This window comes from Hippichthys cyanospilos, chromosome 19 (genome assembly GCF_059441005.1).
Source record: "Hippichthys cyanospilos isolate Australia breed blue-spotted pipefish chromosome 19, RoL_Hcya_1.0, whole genome shotgun sequence".
In the NCBI taxonomy this organism is placed as follows: domain Eukaryota; kingdom Metazoa; phylum Chordata; class Actinopteri; order Syngnathiformes; family Syngnathidae; genus Hippichthys; species Hippichthys cyanospilos.
Genome location: NC_142387.1, coordinates 4687661 through 4705160, shown reverse-complemented (window position 1 = coordinate 4705160; position 17500 = coordinate 4687661). Strand labels below are relative to the sequence as shown.

The following is a 17500-nucleotide window of genomic DNA, read 5'->3' as shown; positions in this document are numbered from 1 at the left end:
CCAAGTGCCCCCATAAGGGCGAGGGAAGTAAATCAGCTACTATGCTTCTCTCTCCGCTCATGCACTCACTTGCTGCATTTACAGCATATGTGAGCCCTGGGCTAGGCACCCTCAATTGCTGCTCAAGTGCTTCAAAGGAATACGAATTTTTTAATGTCATATTCACATTTCTACATGTAATATGAGAATCATGAGCTTTTTCTTTTTGTGCAGTGCTTCTCAGTTTTTATCGATTACACCCCTTAGGAAAAAGTAAATATCCCTCCCCTCAAAAAAACTTGGTGCAATTATAAATGCATGTAGATATACCAATCAAATTTTTTTCCACCCAATTCCAGCTAATTTATAATTCTCAACTTAAGATATTTGCAGCTGTAAAATTGTAACACTTTATTTATCATTACAGGTAATTAATATTTTGTCAATCATTTGCCTTTTGCTGTCGAATGAATGCAACTGCTCAGGTAAAAACCAATCACAGCTCAGCTTGCGAATGTCACATGTCCAAATCCAGTAACCATGAGAGCCGTCATTGATTTTTACTGGGTCCAGTAATATTGATGATCTAAATTAAAAATCACTAACTCCTCTGGGTGGCATGGTGGCAGACTACGTAGCACGCCCACCTTACATGTGGAGGTCGTGTGTTCTGTTCTGACACTGGCCGTCCTTTGTGGAGTTTGCATTTTCCACCGGGCACTTTGGCTTCCGCTCACACTCCCCCAAAACATGCATGATAGGTGTGCCCTGCGATTGGCTGGCTGTGATGTCATTTTCAGTCAACAGCAAGAGGTAAAATGCCTGCTCCTTGAGATTGAGGAAAATGCACAGGTTTTACGACTTAATTCATATCCCGCAAATGCATTCTTAATCAGAATGGCGTGCTGCGGGGCTTCATAGAACATTATTTTAAAGAACATATTGGCTTCGACTTCATCTTCAAATCTGTTATAGATGCAAAAATTTTACACATGATCTTCACAACTCAGGTTGTAGTAAATATGTTCTAATGCAGTATGGTAATCTGATTAAACACTCAGAATGTATAGTTAGATTGTCCCACAAGGGCAAAAACGTTTATATGTGTGTCATCTGGATGAAGATGTAGTTTTGGCAACAGGTGACACTGCTGTGGTCTGTCTAGACATGTTTTCACTTTATACCTGTCGTCCCTTTTATTCGACTCTCTTTCCATTCTAATGTCACAATAAGTGACAGTATGGGGGAAATTCTGCAGGGATGCGTGTTAACAAGGGGCTGTGTGACAGGGACAAGAAAGTTTGGAATTATTTTTACCTCTTTGTGACAGTTGGGGAATATATTTCTGACTTTTTATGCTGATGTTTTTTGCAGCATGTCTGTGAATGCACACCCCAATCTAGGTCAACCTGCTTCACAGACTGCAGCACAGCGTGCGTGCCAATGCCTTGTGTTGCACATTCAGTCAACACCCCGGGCTATGACAGACAATATATGCATTTTCACAGTCCTGAAAGCGATTGAATATTACTATTTTGCACCAGGTGACTTCTGATAAATGGTGGGCTTCAGAGTAATAAAGTTGAGCATATCATAGGACTGCAGTTGCTGCAGGTATTGATTGAACAAGTGAAAGTTGCCCGCCTTTGAGGCCGTAGAAGAGCAGCGGGCCTCAGGCGTGAGATCACAGCCGTGTGTGAGCCGCCTCCTCAATGAGAGAATAAGGCCGCTGGAGACGTGAGCCACGTCCACCTCCAGTCTCATCCTCGGGTTTCTTCTGGGCTTTACTCAGGCTTATCGCTCCTCCAGAGGGACGTAAGACCCAACATGAATTTTCAAGATCTGCACAGGTCGATCTCTGTTTTATATCTGTTACCACATTATGTTTTGTGTTTGATATCGTGCTAGCAGCGAGTGCGTCGGAATCGCTAATTTCACACTATTGTCAAAACACAGTGAGAATTGCTTAACACTCTGCATGTTTTATTTTATTTTTTTTTCACTTCACAATGCTAAATAGACATCAATTATCTTATGTTCACAAGGGCTGCGCGCATGATGGAGCCTATTTCAGCTATCTTTGGGTACGCTCTGAATTGGTTGCCAGGCAATAATACATTACACAGGGCACATAAAATAACCATAAACTCACAAACACACCTAAGAAGATTTTAGAGTGTCTGATATGCCTACCATGCATGGTTTTTGAATGTGAGAGGATAGTGGCGTAGCCAGAGAAAACTCAAGGTGGCACGGGGAAAACATGCAAAGTCCACATTGCTGAGGGTTCAGGTGAAAAACAATTACGGCTCTCCATTTTTTTGTTGGTGAAGCTGGAAGCGATCCCACGACCTTTGCACTGTGAGGTAATTTGAATCTGATCAATATCTGTATCGGAGAGTAGTCTTGGCTGCAATATCGCTATACGTACATCATATGTATAGAAAGTGAAAAGTTGTATTCAAATCAGTCAGCAGTAAATAAGTTACTTCAAAATGGTAAGACATTATTTCTTACTTATTATTGTCATTTCAAAGTAATTTGTTACTTTACAATACAGTATTGCCGTATTTAAATCTACACTACTGATGCATTACGTTTATACTACTCTCACCCACATAGGTGGAAATAGGGATTTGCCATTCTAAATGTCGCTCAATATGCTCATTATACATCCAGTGGAAGGTTGGCTTAAGCCTAAAAACAGTACAAATCATTTAATCTATATTGTATTGTTAACCTCTAAGGACATGCCAACATGCAGAATATCTTGTTGTATTTTAATCAATTTATTACTTAGCTTTACAGCATAGTGATATACTGTATTGTTTCAGCTTTAGGCAAAAACAGTTAATGCATTCCACAGTTTTAATGTTAATATTAAAATTCAACTTCAGTCGACTGAGGTTAGGGACAGACGTTTTAAAAATAGATGGTTTCAGTGGGGGTAATGTTAGTAGCTAGACTACATCATCGTTATTGTGTATAACGCACTGTTTAACATGAATTTGTGTATGCTTCATCTTGATATACATTGACCACAACTATATATCATTTATAGACTAATAGCAATTGTACAGTGAAAATTAATTTTAGCTTACCTTGTTATTATCGCTAGTTGCAACAGGGACCTTGCTGACAAGGATTTGAAATGCTGGTGACTCCACTGTGGAAAGTGGCATATCTTCTATATAGAAGTCTCCTAACCTCTTGAGCAGAGAGCACTAATTTTGCCTGCTTTGTTTTATTTCCACTCTCAATCCTCTGCCAGTTTTCTTTTCGCTAACTTCACGTTACTATGGCCCCACTATAAATGGTTTGCCAAATTACTGGTGCTATTTGCTGAAGTGGTCAGCTCTTTAAGGTGTCATGCACAAAGTGCACATAACTACTGACGATCTGACACTAATGGCCGTACATCCATCTGTGCTTATTGTCCATATTCAACCTGTCGTCTGCTGCTGCCGCACTCATCTCTGCTGTAGCAGTTACTAACAAAAGCAAGAAAATATTTTTATCTTGCAGTGTTTTGGAGAATTTGGGGACAAAACACTTTTTTCAGGCTAAAAAATGCTTTGTAATTAGGCATAGGACGAGATCCAAATTTCACTGATGAGATATCTCACAAGATTGAATGCACAAGAACGAGATATGAGATTTTTGCAAAATTTTTAAAATAAAATAATTGCTAATATAAACCTTCCACTTTTAAAATTATCTGTTTTTATTGAGTAGGCTGCAATACACTATCTCAAGAAACAAATGATGCAGCTGAGATCTATCAGAATAGTTGAACAAAATAAAACTATTCCTTTTCACATGCTGCTTCAAGAAAAGTTTGTTTTGCTTATCAGCATAAGCAAAACATAAAAAGCATTAATGCAAATAGTAACTACAATAGTGAGTCATTATAGTAATAATGATTCTTCTGGGCACTGAAAGCGTGTTGCAGCAAACTAACAATTGTTTAATTTTAGATGGTCATGTTCTTTTTTAGAACTACAGTGATCGTTTTTTGCTGTTAATGGGGACCGGAATCCAAACACAGTTAGTCAGTGATCATCAGCTGCCTTGTAAAACGGAACTGGACAACTCTAAATTCTGACTTTATTAAATTCGTTTATTAACTATATTGTATATTAAATACACTGTATTGCAAAAGCTAATAGCTACATGAATGAAAAAAATCCTGTTTTAAAATGCATCAGAATAACAAGAATAATAATTAAACATGGTATTAATTCCATTTTGTAAAGGTTTGACTTCAGGACTTAACAAGCTTTTGTATACACTGAATGTATGATGGTGTCGTGATAGTGTTCCTGGTTGTCTAGAAAGAGTAGGTGTTATATTATGTTTTATTCCACCGACAAATTGTCACAGCTTCAGTTGTTCCTGTAAGTTTGAATTTAAAAAAAAAAAAAAAGAAAGAAAAATCTATTTATAGCTGTTGGAAGAGCATGCATATTATGTGCTTGCCTACACATGCATACAATTGTGCACCCACTTCATCTCTGCAGAGTGCGCACTAAATGATGCATTATTCAGAGTTTAATATGAGATATTACATGGAGGTAAATTAGAGCCATCAATCATGGGAGACGTTTGTGTTTGTCATTTGTCAGGGGATCATTTTAGAAAAGCAAAAGCATCTTTGACACCAGGAGTGATTGGCTGGCAAAATTGGGCGTGGAAATGAAAATGGTGCTTGCTTCATTTTGAACCAGGCCTCACTCTGAAAACATAAGTGCTATTAGGCATATGTTATAAATTATTGTCAGCTCCTGAGAATGTCGAAATCTGTGCCAAACATAGGTAATATGCTAAAACTGAATATTCATTCACGGAGAGTCCTAATTTGGTTGAGTGTGTTCAGACCACTAAGACATGTGAAAATGTTTCTATTTGGTGATAAAAAATAAATGTAAACAAATAATTACCTTTGAAATAACATGATTGACTTTTGTAAATGTAATAATATAATAAAGCTGCAATGTTTCTTAAAGCGCGGGAATATATCTCATCAGAAGAAATGATCAGACTGTATGCTTGTATTGTTTAGTATGTGTGACTACTGTGGAGCCTTTTGACTTTTTCTGTGAAAAGTAATATGGGTATTAATCCAAAGCATGTCAAAGGAAACTGTTAATTTGTTGTTTCTCAGCAACAGCACTTTTTTTGATCAATCTTTTTAAAGATTTTGCATTGTTTAGTCCAATGGAACTTAGTCACTTGTTGGTTTAGTGGTGCACTCACCTGACTTTTGGCAGGTTAGCATTTGGTCCATTTATGCAGGCACATTATTGGCCTTTGCTATATAATATAAAATGATTTCAATGTACTTTATATAAATGTAAGTGGAAGTTTTATTTCTTCTTGGACGTCTTATAAATTCTGCTATCATTAAACCCACAACATGGATTTATATAAACCCTTGTGTAATCGATTTAAATCTTAGTAAATGAGGATGGCGACTCTGATGGATTTTTTTTTTTTTTTTTGCTGCACCCCTACTACTCAGCGCACACGCATATTGTCCTAGCAGTCATTGGTACACAAGGACATAAAAGGGGTTTTCAGAATGCCCTAAGAACAATTACGACCTTGACTGTAACTTGACGAGATCAGAAGAGCTGGTGCCTCTGCAGACAGTTGCACGTGTTTGCCTCTCAGTGGGATATGAGCTTTAGATGTACACTAAAACTGATTCTAAATGAGTATACACTGTTATTGTCTAGACATTTTGCACAAGATTCATTTTTGAATACATTAAATCATCTTTAAATAAATGTTGATTTGTGTTTATGACGTCGGTTAAAATTGTAATGGTGCAAACTGACTGGAAAAAAAAAAAAAGATTTTACGTTATGCTATATCGCCCAGCCCTAATTTTAATATTACTGTTTTTGCATGATTAAGCTCAAAATACTGATTAAAAGAAACAAACAAAAAACTCTCCTTGAAACGTAGAAGTTATGGCATTACAGAAACCATACCTTTGCTCAGATTAACAGGAAACAGCATACATCTCTGAGTGCAATTAAATATCATCATCTGCAGCTAAACCTGGGTCCCTGTTGCATTGTGTCCCAGAGAAAGTGGTGCATCCATTCAGGACAAGGCGCTGACAATAAGAGCTATGTGAAGCATTCTCAGATAGCATTGCATTGTGACTTGATGGGGAAATGTTATAAACGGCATTATTACTGTGAAAAACAGCTTTGCAATTTTCTCAGCACAGTAGCAGTCAGTGCAGCAACCACAACAATTTTCTGAAAAGATCACTTTTCATAATGATTTGCATTGTAAAATATGTAAGCAGTTTTGCCGGGAGTTGAAATTGAAGATTTTTTTTCTGTTTGCACAAGATGTAATTGCATCTGTTGTTGGTGTGTCATGATAAAGGCGAGCAATAATAGAGGATATCTGGTGAGCCACGTCCCTCAAAATGCAGTTAGTCAGTGTCAGTAAAACTCCCACTATAATGTGAAGGTGTTTAATAAACAGCTGCGGCTCTGCGACGCTCCTCTTGCGCCAGTGTTTTCTTTACTTGTGTCTTGCTTGCCCAGGATCAAAAGTGTGGTGACTCATTTCCTCTTATAGAGTGAAGATGGCAGGCTCAGAAGTGCTGTTTGTCAGCCAGAGTGAAAATATCCATCTGCAAGCTGCCTCAGCAGCATCTTTTATTTACCGACACCACCCTGCCTCGCCTGCTGTCTCTGTCCGCTGGCTGGTGAACTAACTGATAGATGGACTCGATGTTTGATTTACAAACCCTCTGACTTGTTTACGGTCTCTCTTTATGCTAATGGATTACTTGCCCTCAATGGAGATCGTATCACCCAGTGTGGCTCTTGTCAGTCTGCCTACTGAACCATTCCTAAAGCAAATTTTGTTCCTCGATGTATCTAATTGCTCAAAGACTCATGCAGATTGTGTTGAATGCTTTGCTCATCAATCATGTTCGCTATAACCAGCCAAGATGCTGTTCATTCTCTGCTTTTTTGGTTTAAAGCACACACAAAAGTTCTGAAACTTTTTGGAGTCAGGGACCAATGACCCCCCCCCAAATTGAAAATGTTTGCAAAAACAAAACAAATCTTTTGTTTGGAAAAAAAATAAATTCTTAGGTTTAATTTTAAACTCCGGGTGCATTGTGATGAAGTGCCTCTTTAGGCTTGCTGTCTTCATCGCCTTATTAGCAAGCACTTCTAGATTCAATGCATGTTGATCATCCATTGTTGTTTTCAATAAATCCAAATACGATATAGTCCTCTTTGTCTTTTATGTTTTTTTGGACTGCTTTTTTTATGTCTTTTCCTTACTAGATGGACAGTCTTGCAAACGCATGCATTGCTAAGTAGATAGAAGATGGAAGAACCACTTGTTTAAAAGACATGAGAAGTTGGAACATCATCCCCAGTTTAGATGCACCAATTGAAACAGCACTCCCAATTTCATTGTACAGACACTTAAAACATTCTATAATATTCTATTCTATTCCAGATAAACTTCAATCAAATACAATACCAAAACTGCATCCTAATAGGCCTTTAAAAAAAAAATACAATATTTCTATTCCTAAAACTATTTCGTAAGACAAGTTTGCCTTGAAGGGTAAGGACAAGTCACACATTTTCATAACAATATGTTCGGTGCAGCCCCACTAGTCAAAACAGCATTCTGATTTGCCAGTTTGGGGACATCACATGATCAAACCCAGAAAACGGGTGAGTCGGGATTGGTCTTCCCTTTAATCCTGATATAATCTTCAATTGACAGTAAGTGGCAAAATGGCTGTCCCCTGAGACTTGTCATCCCCCCTCGGAAAAAAATACTAAAATAAAGATTTGATTAACACCCTTAAGACACAACCTATTCATTTGTGCCCGCATTTGTGACAGCATTTAACTTTGGTGTCTTGCTGAGACAAAATGGAGAATGCAACAAATAGACAAAAAAAGCACATAAATAGGCAGAGTTTTTCATATGCAAACGTGTATTTGAATGTTTCAAAACAAGCTGTTAAGCTTATGTCCAAATGAGAAGTTACTGTACGATGTTAAATGCAACTGAAATGCACTGAAAATATATACTGTATGGCTTAAAGTTTGAAGAATTTGCATTTACATTCACATTTCCTTCTAAGAAGCTCAGTTGTATTTAATGTTTAAATATACAAAATTTTTGTACTGTCAATTTATTGTTTTGACACAGTTTATTTTTTATTTATATTTTTGATTGTCTTTTGCCTTGGTAGCTACACTTTTAACGATATACCAGCGGTCATTATTGCAAAGCTTACACTTAGCGTTAAGGTGCATTTGGCTATAGCCCTGACCTAACAAAAGTTGGCACAAACTTGAATGTCAACATTAGACATTGTAATTGAACTGATGAGTCTCCCAGGAAAGAGACTCCACTTAGTTGGCTCATTATTTACTTTGCTTTATTGACAATGTCCACTCCCTGTGGTCTCTTTGCTGTAAAACTTGCTGTCCTACTTCCTGATTTCCCAGTCTTTCTCACTCAACTTTTAAATATATAAGCCAGTTGTTTCCACTTTCTAACCCGGCATCGTTTTGGTCCTATTAAAGTTTGAGTAAAGCCAATATTTACTTCAATGTAAAGGATCTGTAGTAATCATCTACACCTTGTAGACTTTGTGTGTCTCCTCCGTGTTTGATCGATGAGACTGCAGTCTGGAAAATATCAATTCATGACTCATCAATGTCCAAATCTCCTTGAATGATGTGGCAGAAAAAAAACGCAGAATAACCTAGCAAATGTCAAACGCATAATAATTTTGCATTTGAAGCTTGATGTAGGCTCTCTGAATAGATGAGCCATAAGGGGAAGGGTGCAGAAAATATGATTCGTGTAGCGCTTAATTTCACACTTGTGAGATGTCAGCGTCTCTGGCATGTCAAATATTTGTGCCTGCGCGGGCCGACATGGTAGACAGTTCAATTTGGAACGGTCAAAATACGCATCTGTTGCTTATGCTGATAAAGGATACAACTTAGTCAGCTTTTACCTGGAAAAGGTTGCCTCATATTCAAGATTTCAGACAAACTATCACAAATGAGCAGTTTATTATTTTCCCAAATGTCACGTCTCTTTTTTCCTATTCAAACTAATTAAAAACTGTGATAATTTCATTTCGTATTTTAACAAGTCGAGGAGCACTCGAGGTGATATTCTTGCAGCAAATGAGATTCAGTGTTGGCGGGATGATTTCAAAAGCTTCCTTTTGACGCACAGTGTGTCAGAACGCTGCTGTTCTACCTGTAATTAGTACTATTCTTATAACTTAAAAAGACGATTATTTTTCTTTAATTCTACCTGTGAATATTTTTTTCATTCGTTTCAGCCATGCCTGTGCCAGAGCAGCCAGCCGAGCAGGAGAAGGGGGCCATGGTTCCCCCAGTGATGTCAGCCTCCAATGGAGACAGGTCAGAGACTGAGACAACTTCCTCCATCCTGGCCTCAGTCAAAGAGCAGGTAACTACATTTCCTGTTGCACATGACCGTGGGCCTTGAGGGCATTTTACCCTGAAAGCTGAAATCTTTGTCTCAGTAACAGACAAAATTGTAAATGTTTTTTTTAATAGTTATTGAAAGGGCTCATGAACGCAACCACTTTCTTTTTAAATTTGAAAATAGAATACACTATTCAAAGAAAAATTTTCATTCACACCACCAAGCCAACTATAGTTAATAGGTGATGGAAAATGTATATAATTATCTGGGCAATCGAATATTTTTAAGATTAATGATTCCATCAAATAATTGAGTAATCACTCAAAAACAAAGGATGTTCATTTTTTTTAAACAATTTACCAATGCTGAACTCGTGTTGAAGTGAGTGGATATAAATAGATGTCTATCCACACATGAATTATTAGAAAACAAGAATATCTGCCTGTGCTAAACAGTTATCAATTGTGATCAGCATTATTGCACAATCCATTAACATTTAATGTAAACAAACACTAACTACCATTTAGTTTCCATCTACATTGTTATATGGACATTCCGCATGTAAAATATCTTTAAAGTCACTTACAAACGATGCTTCAACAGTAGTCCATGAGTGGAGCTGCCTGTTTGCTACAACGAGGTCATTAACTTCCAGTTTGTCTCTCTTTCTGTTGCCTGTTTTTTTTTTTCTTTGACGAGCTGATCGGGCAGGTTTTGTGATTGACTTCCCTCTCTGGTACGAACACCTAAAACCAAGCCACTATAGGTTGTTTGCAGTGACAGTTTATATTCTTGGAATAATACAGCCCTAGTGCTTTTAGGGAAGTCAATGATTTTCTCTCCTTTCTTTTAGGAAGCTCCATTCGCTAATATTGTCTTTAATGAAATCCTGCTAACTACTATATGTGTTTTTTAGTACACAAATAGTATTAGGTATAGGGCCACTAGGTGGTCCACAACAAATTGAGTCGGTCCTTTGCTTATGGATGATGAGTCTTTTCTGTTTAAGTGTGCCAACAATTGAAGTTCTTCTGTGGGAAGCTAGGTGATCAAAAACTTGTGATATCCTATGTGTGTATGTGCAGGAGAAGGTTGGAAGGGCAAACATGGTTCTGGCAGAGCTCAGCTGCCTATCTTTTTTTTTTTTTTTGTAACTTACTTGATTGACTTTTTCCCCCCTAGCTCAAATAATTATATGTTAGGTTAATTTTGTTTATTGACTAATGACTGATTATAGAGTGTTGAGTACATTGGTAGTTGGGTGGAATAGTTATTGCTTGAATAAACCAGAGGATAAGACATGGGCGAAGTGAAAACAATACCAGTGAGGCAGAGCAGTCTGTGTTAAGTGAAGATAGTAAGGCCTGATTTTCATAGATGTATGCTTGTTACTCCATCTTGCAAGAAAATAAATCATCTTTAAGCTTATCAAGGTTTTCTAGATATTATTTTATTCTAAGAGATGTGTGAAACTTTTAGCTTTCAAACAGCTTTCCAGACAGCTCTAATGGTTTTCATGATTATTTAAGAGTCCGCTGCGCATGTAAGAACATAAAGATTGAAAGGTGCCGAAAGAGTGTGAGAGTATAATGGATGGAAATGATGGAGTATTACTGGGCTCCAGCTGTTGCCAAGCAGCCATAATTGAAATAGTCATTAAGAACTATACAATTACCCAACGTGGTTCTTTTTCAACAGTTGAAATGGAAGGAAGCAAGGCTGGATGGGAGTGATTGGGCAGACACGGTTAGAAGGCAGGACTGCAAAGGTCAACTGCTATGGTATTAGCATTGTGTGTGTGCGTGTGCAATGATTTTTATTTTTTATCTCATTTAAGCAGAAATTAAAAATTGTCAGACATAATGAAGCAAGAAACAAAATTTGGCTTTTGATGATCCTAAGTTGCACTGTGAAAAACAAAAACATTGCTTTTGCACTAATTGCATAAGGCAATTGCTGTTTTGCCTTGGACTCATTCATTGTGAAGTTTAGTGCTGTTTCAGTAATTGGCATACACAGTACAGCTGACTTCAGAGGCAATATTTATGTTTGTACTTTAGACAATGATTGAATTGACAATTTATTCAGGTGAATGGACTCTTATTATAAATTGCTCCATGTGCATTTTAAGGGATGGTCATTTCACGAGATTCTTGACGGACCTGAAAAGATTAATAATCAATGAACTCATGGGCCATCTATCCACTTTCTATTGTTTTCTAAACTCAGACCAATGTAGGAATGTTACTTTTTTTTTTTTTTTTTCAGTAGAGCTTTTTTTTTTTTTTTAACATGTGATCTGTTAACTTGATGTTTAATTACCGGTAATTTCCCTGGCCAACTTACTAGGGGTCATCTGCGAGTCAGTTATGACAACAGGAAATTAGTCTGACTTGTAATGGGCAAATTCTCTGATGTGTAAATTTGAGGCTAAAATGTCCACCATTAAAAATTTTCCTCGTACCGATTCATGTGGAACTGTTTGAGTTTCTTGAGATGCTTTGCAGGACGTTGCATCATCTCTCAGGTTGCCTCAGGAGAACTTCAACAGACCCACCGCTGACAACATACTTCACAGTATTGCTGCATAGATGTTTAGTTGAAGTTAAGGTCTGACTGCTTTATGGAATTTTAAGCAATCCATAAAGCCTATATTCGATTAATAAGTCATGTGGTATTTTAAACATACCGCAGGTTTTATCCCAGGAAAGTCTTCTGGCCAATGAGAGATTTATGATGCACAGTATCACCTTCAAATTTGTTGTTGCATACTATGAAATTAATGACGTTCTAGGTATAAACATCCTAATAGTGATTAATTACATCAGGATAATGTGGTTCATTGGAATGGGTACATGTCATTAGAATCAAAGACACAAAAGGACACGGGAAATGCCTTAGCTGTATTTACCACAAAAGCGATTATTTACCTAAAAAATTAGATGCCCTAAAGGTTTTAACATTTAAAATACTGCACGGTACTCTTGAGTACTCAGTTCAACTACTCTCATTGTTTTTGAGAGTAATATCCCCAAATAGATGTGTAACGGTGAGTACATTAACCTGTTGTGTATTTGTCACCATGTATTTTACATCTTTTGAAATGATTATGTATTTATTTACTGTTGTGACTGGTTTGTTCCATCTTATTTGAGTTGCCAAGTAGTCACAATGGGTCTTTAGTTTGGTTTATTATGCTATATAGGATTGATGACTGACAGTATTTAGATGGTTCTCAGTGACATGTCAGAAAGTCATGTCAAGTTATCTTCCTAATTTATATCAGTCAAGTTTATGACTCTAGTTTTCCAGTATAATCGTCAACGTTTTGGTCTCATCCGATATCTATGTATAAAGATTTTCTTCTTTTGTGTCCTGTCTACTTCTGGGACAACATCCTCCTTCTCATGTGACAGAACCAATGGCTATTAAAGGAAGAACATTTGACCTCTTTGCGATGCCAAGTGCTCATTATTTGAGTTGTCACTTGAAGTTGAAGCGATATACAGTAGGCATTTGATGACTGTTAATTGTTTGCTCACAGGGGAAAATTTGTATTTGACAGGTAATGTTAAATACTATATAATGAAGATTCTGAGCACTTGTTTCCATGCTAGTGTTTTTGGGGCAAAATAATGCTGTATGTCATTGTGAACATTTGACTTTAGCACAACTTCTCATAGCTGTTTCCATAAATGTGTTGGACATTTTTTTTTTTTTTTTTCATATAGCAGTCTTTTTGACTGTTGAAAGAGGTGCTTTTCATTTAGCATCAAGACAGTCATCATGGCCACAGTTTGACCTTGGAATGACTTATTGTCAATTTCAGTTTGTCTTGACTTGAAAGATTCCACTGCAGTATACTTTATACAAATGGATCTTGACTTTGGTGTTTTCTGCAAAATGACTCATGTGATTAAACTACACATGGGTTCATTTCCTTGCTAAGCTTGTTGCATGTGAGCTGAAAGTCTGCATAATCCACAAATCCACCATCAAAGGTTCTCAACTGATGGAGTTTGTGTATGTGACAGAAGAAAGGTCTTGTTCAGTGCACACAAGCTAGTACATTCAATACTCGAGACTGCTACTTGGTCTCCAGCCTCCCTTCATTGTTTCCATTTGGCCTTTGAAAGGAAAACCTTTGTCTTACTAACATGCGTGCTCGTTTGAATATACATCACCACAAAAAGAGAATACAAGTAGCTTTAGAAGTTTCTGTATGTGTCTGCTGCTCACGACTCTTTCAAAGTACAGTATCTTCCACCCACATTCATTTTAAATTGCCTGATTTAAATCAAATTAGCTGTAGCAGTCTCATCCATCTTGTTGAACTGTTGCCAATTTAGATTGAACATAAGATAAGTCTGCACATATACAGTATTATTGGCTTAAAAATTGATATAGGGATGGGCTGACTCAAATATCTTGATCCATTTTGCCTACTGTCTAAAATTGTGCTATAATGGCAAAATGTTGTGACATCAGTTGCCATGCATTTTCTATGAGCATTGCATTTTGTGACTGGTGTCTTGCTTTATGTAGCTGTTGCTATGCGGTTGCCATGACCTTTTAGTTTGTCATAATGACAAGCTCTCATATTGTTTTCCTAGTTTCATTTCAGGTATAGTTTAGCCCTAACCCTAACCCAATCTAGTTTCTGAAATTGGTAGTTCTCGGTCTAGTTTACATGCTTTCTGTGACAAGTTTTGTTCGCTACAATTTTTTGAACCTCAATACCGATTACAATAGTCAGTTGTGCATTATTGGCAGATCAATACCTTACCAACACCACCCCATTTAGAATTTTTTTTCTTTCATACTAAAGAACAGCACGCTTATTTGAATGTGGTCTGACACTGCTTAAAAAAAAACAAAAGACCCAACACCAACAAAAAAATTAACAGGAGAAAAAATAAGTGAGTCCAGTAGAACTTTCGTATTGCCCAAAACCTGTGATATTTGGTTCTCAAGGACCCAAGTAGTGCAATTTGCATGTGATTCCAACACATACTGTAAAGCAGGAGTCGACCCCAAAACTCCGGCAAACACTGGCAACAGGTACTGCATATGAATGTCAGTGTAGTTAGCTTGTTATATTAGTGTCCTGAATTTGCAGCTGAACGTGAATAGAGATCAACTTTGTGTGTGCAGGTTGCAGTAGCCTATCAAACCGACATGCTTCTGGAAAGGTTCTAGGGAAAAAAAAAATCTAAATAAAAGGGCACTAATGCATTCATGTCCATTTTTCATTTTTTAAAGTGAGGCTTATTTTGAAGTCCTCATCAACAGTGCAATAAAAAATTGTTGGTGCGATTGGTTTGAAATATTTTTTCTGACATCTACACAAATATCTGGGTATCCAGGGCAAGACAAAAAACTAATAAAAGCCGAAAGCGTTTTTTTGAACTGAGGTACTCCAATTACTGGAGTACTTTTTTCAGCCCTAGACTTTAGATTTTGCATGAGCTATAAAAAGACGATACCTCACATATTTTACACAGGGGAAGGGCAGTTATAGAGCACAATCATTTTGGTCGGTTTTTATGATATTTTTCTTCAACTCACCTGATTGTTCATAATCTCTGCCCTGCAAATTCGTTTTTTTCGTCCATATGTTTCGTCCTCAAATATTTTATCATATTGGAGGTGTTGAACCTGGCCGTTTTAGCTCCACCTTTCGCACCTTTCACACCACTAATTTTACATATCGCTATTGTATTCACTGGAGTTCCTGTGCTGAAATGCTTCCAAATCGCCAACCTTTTCTCCCATTGAGGCATACTAGTTTGTTTACCCGCAACACAAAAAAAATAAGATACCACTATTTTACAGCCTTATTGGTTCTGATTTCAGTATCCAAACAATGCTGGTCATTATGTTGAACTTTTTTTTTTTTTGCATATAGGCTTTGTACTTTTCCATGTCAATGTCCTATCTGGTTCTGGGTCCTAACTCTGTGCCAGGTGATAAGGGGAAAAAAAATGTGTGCGCTGCTTGGCTTCAACTAGCAAAATGCTGTTGGTTAAATTTAGTCCGAGCTACTTTGCGGTCTAAACACCGCCATGACATCCACACAGAGAAAAGGAGGCAGCATTAGTCTACTCAATACAACAATGGCATGGGAAAACGAGTTTTGCATTTGTATCCTTTACCATTGTTGAACAGGCCTGTGCCAGGCAGTGCACATTTTGCACCTATCTACAGTATATTTCACAATAGAAATATACAGAATCTCACTTACACTGTGTAGTTAAATCTGTTCTACTTACAATACAGGAGTTTTGTTTCTTACAGTTTGTTCCATTAGCCTTCAGGATACACTGATAAACGGCGGTCACAATTCTACCGCCGGGGAAGTAGCCCAGGTGTCAACTGAGTGGCTTTTAAACAACACAAAAAGCAGCCAAGGTGACTTGTGATGATTTTTCACACGAGGTGTGTCACAGCAATATCTTTTCACATCCTCCTTCTCAGTGAAATAGAAATCTGCGCCTGTCTAAACAAGCTGGAAATGGAACATTTAAAACAATTTTCCCCACACAAATTGTCAAACTTATACTGCGTGCATATTTAAAATCACAATTTCCTCTTTCAATCTCCTTTGACCTTAACTTGTGGTAAATGAAAAATAATGAGTATATATTTTTTAAGAATTCAAAAGCTGTTTGTATTCGGGTACATACACCAGAGTACCTTAAACTAATACAAACATGTAATTTGATTTGTAGAGCACTTTTATTCAATATCATTAACAGCAAACCATTTGTATGTTTGAATGGTTTTGAAATAATGCACCTGTAGTAATTTCCATGCCTGAATAGAATACAGCAGTTACATTCTCCAGAGAAGAATAGCTCCATAATTTAAATATACATCTTTCCTGTGATGAGCATCTTCCCTCTGTCAATGTGGGGAATTACGTTTTATAAGGGCAAAATTGCATTTGCTTCAAAGCAAAAATCCCAAGTTACTAAAGATGTCATCTGCAAACTGTGACTCATCCAATGAAAACAGGCCTGTATGTAAAATTGATTTACTGTATATTGCACTTTTCATTGATACTCGTTACAAAGGGCTTGAAAGGACAGGCACTCACTGCAATGACATAAAAAAAAAAAAAAAATCTCAAGCCACTGTATACAATAAATGGTGAAGGCAGAGACAAAATATAAAACAATGTTTAAAAAACAAGGACTTCACCTTTTAATAAAGTACACAGAAACAGTGGTTTGAAATTTACTCTATCTTTAATCTAAAATGTCTGAAATTGTTCAGGGGTGTGTGTGTGTGGAGGGGAGTGGGGGGTGCAAAAAAAGAATTTATAACAATACCACAGAACATTTATTATTTTCTTAATTCATTTATTCATTGTTCACACACACAAAAAAACACTCAGATGCATGAAAAAAGGACATTAAAATGGACATTCAGGAATTGATTGTTAGTACTCGGCACTGACATTTGACAACTGTTGCAGGTTTACACAAAGTTAATAATTTTACACCGTCTGTCAATCAAAGTGTCTTTGCAACCCAGTTAAATCTTGGTCCCTGCGATACATCACAGTCGTGCTTATTGAAATGATACCACCCTCACAGAGTTTTCTTGGCAGCTACTCGGAGAAAGATTTATCATTTTATTTTTCTGTATGGAAAAACATGACTCATGAAGAACTTCCCAAAGAAATGGGGCAGCCCCACCAAACTCTGCTTTAACAGTTGAGAAAAGTCAAATTCTAATGTGTGGAGCAATAAAAAGGAGAATGATACGGATCTTAGGAAGAGGAAGAGGAGATTTGGGAGATAAATTAAAGAGGGCTGAAAAGGTGTGCAAGAGCGTGAAGAAAGAAAGCTGGTGGAAGCTATCCAGTCCACAGCTGTCTGAGTCCAAATGAACGAATCTTGCCAATTACTGTTTGAAGGTCAATCAGTGAAAGTGGAATTCACAGTACATTGCTGTTTGTGCACTCTGTTGCAAAGATAAATGATCCAATACTAAGAATGAAAGACTGCGGAGAAGCTCTCAAGCAAACTTT

General features: G+C 37.1%; 1 protein-coding gene across 5 annotated transcripts in view; it reads left to right on the top strand.

Moving 5' to 3' along the window:
• Nucleotides 1-17500, top strand: part of ctnnd2a (catenin (cadherin-associated protein), delta 2a) — a 243524-nt gene that overhangs the window by 26021 nt on the left and 200003 nt on the right. For all 5 annotated transcript variants that reach the window (XM_088402108.1, XM_088402107.1, XM_088402109.1 and 2 more), the window contains exon 2: nucleotides 9353-9483. In XM_088402108.1, the coding sequence (XP_088258234.1) occupies nucleotides 9355-9483 (129 nt within the window). In that variant the 5' untranslated portion in view covers nucleotides 9353-9354. The remainder of the gene's footprint in view (nucleotides 1-9352; nucleotides 9484-17500) is intronic.